This window comes from Gadus morhua, chromosome 4 (assembly GCF_902167405.1).
Source record: "Gadus morhua chromosome 4, gadMor3.0, whole genome shotgun sequence".
NCBI lineage: Eukaryota > Metazoa > Chordata > Actinopteri > Gadiformes > Gadidae > Gadus > Gadus morhua.
The window spans coordinates 30,769,601-30,777,944 of record NC_044051.1 but is presented as its reverse complement, the minus strand read 5'-3'; the positions used below and the strand labels follow the sequence as shown (position 1 = coordinate 30,777,944).

General features: G+C 45.6%; 1 protein-coding gene across 1 annotated transcript in view; it reads left to right on the top strand.

The window, feature by feature from the left end:
• LOC115542493 (kinesin heavy chain) overlaps positions 1-8,344 on the top strand; it is a 31,932-nt gene that overhangs the window by 19,113 nt on the left and 4,475 nt on the right. Inside the window, exons 18-24 of the mRNA XM_030354770.1 lie at positions 4,764-4,828; positions 5,185-5,279; positions 6,131-6,232; positions 6,592-6,652; positions 7,184-7,255; positions 7,522-7,626; positions 7,906-8,122. Of these exons, the coding sequence (XP_030210630.1) occupies positions 4,764-4,828; positions 5,185-5,279; positions 6,131-6,232; positions 6,592-6,652; positions 7,184-7,255; positions 7,522-7,626; positions 7,906-8,122 (717 nt within the window). The remainder of the gene's footprint in view (positions 1-4,763; positions 4,829-5,184; positions 5,280-6,130; positions 6,233-6,591; positions 6,653-7,183; positions 7,256-7,521; positions 7,627-7,905; positions 8,123-8,344) is intronic.

Here is an 8,344-nt window from a genome sequence, read left to right as displayed (position 1 = left end):
TCTCTGTCGGTCAGTCTCCCCTTTCTCTTCTTCTGTTCCTCCGACATTGGGTTTCTCTGTCTCTTTTTAGTCGGCTGATCTATGATGAATGTAACAATCCCTTAGTTACTTGTGTTTATATCGAGCCGGTTCCGTGTTTGGGGGTCTGTGCCGCAAAGCAATTCGTTACTTCGCGAGACCCGAGACTCCCGCAAGAGTGGGCGGCGGGTCGCCGGCAGAAACATATTCATTTTCTCCGCCAAGATGTGCAAGGGGGAGTTGAAACAACGAACAATCGAACAAAAATGTATAATGGAACCATCGCAATGACTCCTAGCCTGTTATATTAAGGTAAATCAAGCCAAATTGCCTCGCAACTGGCTGTTTATATCTAGCCGGTGCCATGTTTGGGTGTGTGTCTGTGCCGTAAAGCATTTTCGAAACTACAATCTGACTACATTTTCGAGGATACTTCCGCCGCGTCACATCCGGAAGCGCTCGGTCCGAACACATCAAGTTGCATATGCGCTTTTTCACTGTAGAGGCCACATGGGAAAATGACACACCCACCAATCGACCCAGAAATGGATGCAGAACCATCAGCATGACTCTCAACCTGCATACTTAATGTAATTTTGGCTAAAAAAGTTGCATAGTGGGCCTTTAACTCCGGGGGGCACAAGATCTGGTGACCTACCCCTGGTGGAATGCCTGTGAACTTCACTTAAACAATTTAAAAAAATCTGAAATATTTGGGCACATCCCCATAAATAATCCTATGTACCATATATATTAGATATTCAGCTATCTTCGCTGCGTCTCTTGGCGTCTCCATGCTCGCTCCAACTTCCCTCCGCGAATATGGACAGAATTTGGTTCCAAGTACTTGGATGACTATTGCAAAGCACCGCACCTGTCGTGGGCCTCTTTGAGATCGTATTTCTCCGTCCAAATTCAGGCATCGGACCCGGGCATTGGTGTATATCCCCAGATAGTAACAGGCAGATGCAAATGATCCATTTCCTACCTTTAACTTGCCGCTTGTCGCCAGTCTTGTTATTGCGTGGTATTGGCATGGATAGAGGAATGTGATTTTCTTGCCATAACCAAACTTTTTTATAAGTGAACGTTTGTTTGGGTGGGCACAAAAGCTTTTAAAAATGACCTGCAACCCCGATTTTAGGTCCAGTGTCTAAAAAGGTTTTAATAACCATGAATGCTAAAAACACCACAAACACACCAAACTTGCTAGCTGCCATCTTGCCCCTGTCACCTGTCACCTGGGTTATATATTTTAGTTAATAATGATTAATAATTTATCGCTTATCTTGAGTTAGATACATGACTGATTTGTTTCAACGAGTGCTTTATTGAAGTGATAGGCAACCATCAAAATCAGTCCATTCTTATTCAGATTGGACTTTTCTGACCAAGTGTAACTGTGCTGGGACTTTGTGAGGTTCAAGGGATAAACTACGACAATAAGGGCATAGGGTTGCTAGCCTGGGTCACTGTCCCCTTGCGTGACATTAAAGGGACACTTCACCATTTGCAATAAGCTTTGTATCGTTAGAAACCCAGTCATATTTTTGAGTGGTCTTGCATCATTCCCTCACTTCCCCCTGAGACAGGAGAGATCTGTATCTACCTCGAACACTTCCTGCTTTAGATGACGCAAAATTACGAATTTTGCATCATTTTAAGCAGGAAGTGTAAGAGGGGGCTCTAAAAAACTACAAGCACTAGTTCCTCATTTTCAAACCCGCCTAGGGGGTTTGACCAACTGACGCTACAGACCTATACAGATCAGTGCCAGTGGGTGGGCGTCAGTTTGGTTTGAAATGGGCTGGGGACAGAGGCGCATTCGGAAGTGCATTTTCAGAAGTGCTGGGTACAATGAGGATGTACCCAGCACTACTCTTTTTAGTGCAGGTAATGGAAGGTTCTGATAGACGGCAGACCATGTAGCTAATTACTAAGGAATAAAATGTATACAAAATCTGTCTGGCATGTTTTATGAAGAAAACGTTTCCAAAAAGTATCGGACATATGAGCCACTATGTTCTGCTCCATGTATCCATTGTTGACAACGGGACATGACATGGCTAAACTACCAACATAAACAAGAGGAGCTAGGAAAGGAAATTAACTGTGTGTTCAAGTTCAGAAGGGGCAAATGTGTGGCAACACACAGCAATACAAAAGTCATCAAGATTGAAAAAGAAAAAAATATTTGTTGCACAGCTGAACTTGAGCTGGCTGTTCTCAATTCACAACACGCATTCCATCCAATCGACCCTACATCAGGCATTCTGACCAAATCTCATGCACCCCCCCCCCCCCGACACACACAATTATTCCAGAATTCAAGCAAAGCCAGAATGACCAAAAGTCACTTTGTGTCAACAAGAGACCGACTTCACCGACTATCAATTGCAGATTAAAACAGCTGACCACTTGAGTGCAAAAAACACAAAAGACCTCGCCACAGCACCAGCAAATCTTAAGCAATACATATTGCATCTTACCTTTTATTTATGTGGCATTGGTCTGCAGATGCATCCCGTGGTGTAGTCTGCCACATCCATTTAGTTAAACAGGTTATCGTTCTGATACTGTCCATGGTACTAGCAACCTGCTCTGGTGCTTTTTACCTATGTATTCAGGCTAAAATGACTTGATTGTCAGATGCCTCATCATTGCATCCCGGCCAAAGAGTATCGGTATTATTAGTATTGGCTACTTGACAAAACGAAAAAATAACTTCACACAGTGTGTCTTTTTCCAATGTATTTGTTATAATTCGTAGCGTTGATCAGCAGAGAAATAGTTCGCCAAAGTCGTTGACGTCGCTTAGCAACCGAATACGCTTGGGTTGATAAGTTAATGGACTGCGGAGTGATACAGATGACGTGAATCAGAGGCAAAAAATCCACTTTCCTTGACAGCGGTCAAATATGCTGGACGTGAGCATTCCACGGCAATTGAAGAGAGCTGTGTAATAAACAAAAATAATTGACAGCTGAACGTTGGGAAGCCCCATGCAAGTGAATGGAGCAGTCTACAGCATTGAGCAGAGCCGTGTAATAATCCATAATAATTCAACTCAAGTCTTTTTGGGTACGAAATTAATCTTGACGAAACCTGGTGGGGACTTGTCCCCAGCGTCCCCAGCGGAATCAACGCCTATGGACTAAGGGGTGTATTTTATAAACGGTATAGAGAGTACACCGGTTTGAATTTGCACTACGATATGAATCTTGAAGTTACCGTGTGACCGGTAGATCACACAAGCCCTAAAGAAGCAATGCACTATGATATGAATCTTGAAGTTACCGTGTGACCGGTAGATCACACAAGCCCTAAAGAAGCAATGATGTAGTACCCGAGATGCAGACGTTTATTCATAATACACAGAGAGTGCAAAAAACTACGCAGTAGTTTATTCATAATATCCAGAGGCGCACACAGCTTTTGGCCGTGTTCTATAAGATATTCTAGAACACTCTGGGAGCTCCGACGGGAGACCTGGAGCTCTCTATCCAAATTCTATGATATAATATATAGACATCTATAACGTAATATATAATATCACGGCCAAAAGCTGTGTGCGCCTCTGGATGATATAATGAGTAAACTACTGCGTCAGGTTCTACGACGTCTCTGGTCCTTCCACATCAGTCTGAAATCTGCACCTCACAGGGTCAAAGCCAACGTTTCTTTCCCCAATTCCTTCTCCACCATGGCTGTGTATCAATACACAGGTCTTATTTTACAAACCCGCAACCCCCCGTACCAGCGAATTACATTCCGCACCCGACCCGCTATAAATTGATACCGACACCCGACCCGCATCCGAAGGAAGATTTGACACATTAGATTGAACGTCAGAGAATTACTGTCTGGTGTTTGGCGTGTTGCTTTAGATTGCTGTTCAAATAAAGCAATTAATCCACTGTGGACGGTTTTAGTTTACTCCTCCACTCCTGAATAACACATCCAGCACTGGAGAAGTCTCGCTCAATCGCCAAACCCGCGACCAACCCGCGCTGTTCAGGCGTCCGACCCGACCCGCACCCGTGTCTGACACAGTAACCTACATCATTTTTCACCCGTTTCATCCAAATTTGTGCAGGTCACCCGAGATAACCGATTTAACCCCCACTACGAGTCTTTACTTGTTGGGGAACATGAGAGATGTCCGACAACCCAACGCAGTCTTTAATTCATAATATCATCCGGAGGCGCACACAGCCTTTGGTCCTGATATTATAGATTATATTAAATTATATAGATACCTATATATATATCATATTATATTATTTAGAGCTCTGGGAGTTTGCAAATGGCAACAATCACTTCTCCTCCATGTTGCAGTTCACGCTGGACTGCAGGGAGTGAACGCTGATTGGCATTGTGGGAGTTGTCGTCTTCAATTCACAAGCGCCAAAAAGTCACTGTCAGCCTTTTCTCAGTCAAGAAGGCACCAAATTAGAAATTGAGGTTACTATTCGACTACATATATGACCCACTTTCAATACAGATTCATTTCTCCATCTGTGAAATTCTACATTAACCCTGCAAAACCTGTTCACTATATATCAAGGAGGTGCAGGGACTTACTGCTGATCAGTGTTAGCTCAATAACTACAACTGTATATATCAACTACTAAACTGAGAATTCTCTTCAACGATAACAGCGGCATGCATTGTCCCTTAAACGGAAACCCTTTCTTCACACACTGCATAACACTGAGCATTCAGCAATCTCCTCCTCTCCATAGAGACCCCCAAGCAGGACTCTGAGGAAGAGGAGGAGGAGATCCTCCATGGACAGAAGGAGTTGAAGGTAGGGTGTGTGTGTGCATGTGTGTGTGTTTGTTTAATGGCCAGGGGGACTATGGGTTGATCATATACAGTATATGTGACTTTATGTGTGTGTGTGTGTTATGTGCGTCGGTGTGTGTGTGTGGGTGTTTTTGTGGGCTTGTATGTGTGCGTGCATGCGTGCGTGTGCATGTGTGTTTGCATGCGTGCGTGTGCATGCGTGTTTGCATGCGTGCGGGTGCATGCGTGTTTGCATGCGTGCGTGTGTGCATGCGTGTATATGTGTGTGCGTGCGAACGCGTGTCTGCATACGTGCATGTGTGCGTGCGTGCGTGTGTGTGTGTGTGCGTGCATGCTTGCATGCGTGCGTGTGTGTAGGAGCACCAGGAGCTGAAGGAGGCCCACCAGAAGCAGTTGGGTCGTCTCAGAGAAGACATCCAGGACAAGCAGAGCATGTTGGACCAGCTGACTGAGTACGCACACACACCAGGCTGCTGTCAGGGACTCAAACCAGGCAGCGGCCCGGTCATCATATTCCACAATGATTGAACAAACCCATCCATTACATGGTGTTCCATCGATAATGCTCATAAAAGAGGAAAAGCAACCAGGCAGGATGGCTTAGTGGTTTGGGTTTAGGTTGTTCGATTCGCCCAGCTGTAAGGTTCATAGTTCGATCGCCTGGGTAAATAAGGGTAAACGATCCCTTCCTGCCTATTAATCCACGCCAAGTCACACGATAAATACGGTATATTAATAAGTACACAATTATCAAAGTCTTAAACTAGCGGGTCTATATGTGAATCGTAGTGCTTCCAAGTCCCAGACGGGTCTAGTAATTAGTCTCCGCTACGCTGCAGTTTGGCGCACCCTAGTGGCGAGGTGGGGAATGCGGAATCAAATGCAGATAAATCCCTGAGAAGGTACAAGCAGGCTATGTACGGGAAGATAGATGGAAACATACAAACTCCATTCCTAACAGGGTTTAAACGAACACTCACCACAGGAATAAAGTATTTCGCATATGGAGAAGTAGTCAATAAAACTCTTTCTCTCTCTTCTCTCTCTCCTCTCCTCTCTCTCTCTCTCTCTCTCTCTCTCTCTCTCTCTCTCTCCCCCTCTCTCTCCCTCTCTCTCTCTCTCTCTCTCTCTCTCTCTCTCTCTCTCTCTCTCTCTCTCTCTCTCTCTCTCTCTCTCTCTCTCTCTCTCTCTCTCTCTCTCTCTTCTCTCTCTCTCTCTCTCTCTCTCTCTCTCTCTCTCTCTCTCTCTCTCTCTCTCTCTCTCTCTCTCTCTCTCTCTCTCTCTCTCTCTCTCTCTGTCTCAGTCTGAACCAGGGTCTGCTGGTGGAACAGAAGCGCATGCTGTCAGACTTTGACAAGCTGAAGGCCGAGATGCAGGAGAAGGACTCCAAGCTCCACAAACTCATGTAGGGTTTTATCCATATTATCAATAATATTATTGTTATTATACATTATTATCATCACTATTTGTGTAAATTAATCTCTCTCCTTCTCTCCCTCTCTCCCTCTCTCTCTCTCTCTCTCTCTCTCTCTCTCTCTCTCTCTCTCTCTCTCTCTCTCTCTCTCTCTCTCTCTCTGTCTCTGTCTCTGTCTCTGTCTCTGTCTCTCTCTCTCTGTCTCTGTCTCTCTTACTCTCTCTCTGTGTCTCTCTGCCTCTCTCTCTCTCTCTCTCTCTCTCTCTCTCTCTCTCTCTCTCTCTCTCTCTCTCTCTGTCTCTCTTACTCACTCTCTGTGTCTCTCTGCCTCTCTCTCTCTCGTCCTGCAGGCAGCTGAATGACGAGAGGGACCAGGCCAGGGATGAGTTGAGGGGTCTTGAGGAGACTGCGGTGAGGACCTACATACACACCTGTTCATGCAGTCGCAATTAAAACAAACGATGGCGTGCTGCATTCGCTTTGTTCACTCAGAGTTTCTGCTAATACTCTTGTAGGAATAGAAAACCTCTTGCAGGAATACCAGCTGAAATAAATAATAATGCTGTAAGTTCTGGCAATTAAAAATAGTACTTATTTGTTGTATACAGGGAATTAGTTAACCAGCAATTGTAAGTGCTTGGCACTTGGTTCTATGAATATCTTTCTTCGGGCAAACATACTTATTTTAAGTCGCTTTGGATAAAAGCGTCTGCTTAATGTAAATGTAAATAGTTTCACACAACGCCCTAAACTTTGGCGAGTCGAGTTCGTAAACCGAGGAGAATCCCGGATCTAAATTCAAGAGTTTCAACCTTACAATACTACTGTTAATACTAAATCCAATAAAAATCTGACAAATCATGATAAAGGAAGTGTTGTTCTGAAATCAAGATGGCCGCTGTGTGACTAAAGCAGAACCCCCTCCCCCCCAAACCCCCGCAGGCCAAAGAGCTGCAGACTCTGCATAACCTGCGCCGGCTGTTTGTGAAGGACCTGACGGCACGCGTGAAGAAGGTACGACTCTGTTTGAAAAGTTGTCCTCATCTCCATCCAACTCACAGATTCAGGGTCAGGAAGCTCCTTCAAGGGGTTTGGTGAACATGTCATTATCACACTATCATTAGGTCATCTAGATATCTGCTCTATACTTGAATAGTTTTTTACTCGTCACTTTATTTATTGTTATTTTTTCTAGGATTATTTATTTGACGAGTATCAGATTATTTATAAACTCCTGCTCAATAAAGGGTAATGTTGAGGTTGTTTCCTGCCTTGTCCAGAGTGCAGAGCTGGAGTGCGAGGAGGGGCTTGGGAGCGTGGCCCAGAAGCAGCGCATCTGCTTCCTGGAGAAGAACCTGGAGCACCTCACCAAAGTCCACAAGCAGGTGGGATCCGGTCGGACGACCTCTCTGTTACCGTAGGGAAGAGGATCGGGGAAAATAAACTTCAGACCACCGTGTTTCTCCCATCTCCCTCCCTCATCCCCGCCCCTTCTCCCACTCACTCCCTCCTTCACCTTCTCCCTCTCATTCCCTCCCTCCCCTTCTCCCTCCCTTCCCTCTCTCTCTCCTTTATCCCTCCCTCCTTCCCTCACCTTCTCCCTCTCCCTCCCTCCCCCCTTCTCTCTCTACCTCACTTTCTCCCCTCTCCCACCCTCCCCCTAGTTGGTGAGTGATAATGGGGACCTGCGCTGCGAGCTGCCCAAGCTGGAGATGCGTCTGCGGGCCACGGCGGAACGTGTCAAGGCCCTGGAGGGGGCGCTGAAGGAGGCTAAGGGAAGCGCGTCACGAGACCGCCGCCACTACCAGCTGGAGGTTGGCCGCATCAAGGAGGCCGTCCGGGCCAAGAGGATGGTCCGCCGGGGGCCCTCAGCTCAGATCGGTAACACGTCGCCCCCTGGTGGTTGTTTTAGGTCATGCCCTGATGGTTTAGAATGGAAGAGATAATTGTGTGTTTGGTGTGTTGAGAAACAACCGCAACAACTGGTCTGGACATCAACGCTGTGTTTGGTAAATAATGGCAGGAAAGTAGGACCTTTTTGTCTCTTTTTCTGAAACAATTATGTTATGGTCAATAGTATTCCATAATTTCTACATATATATT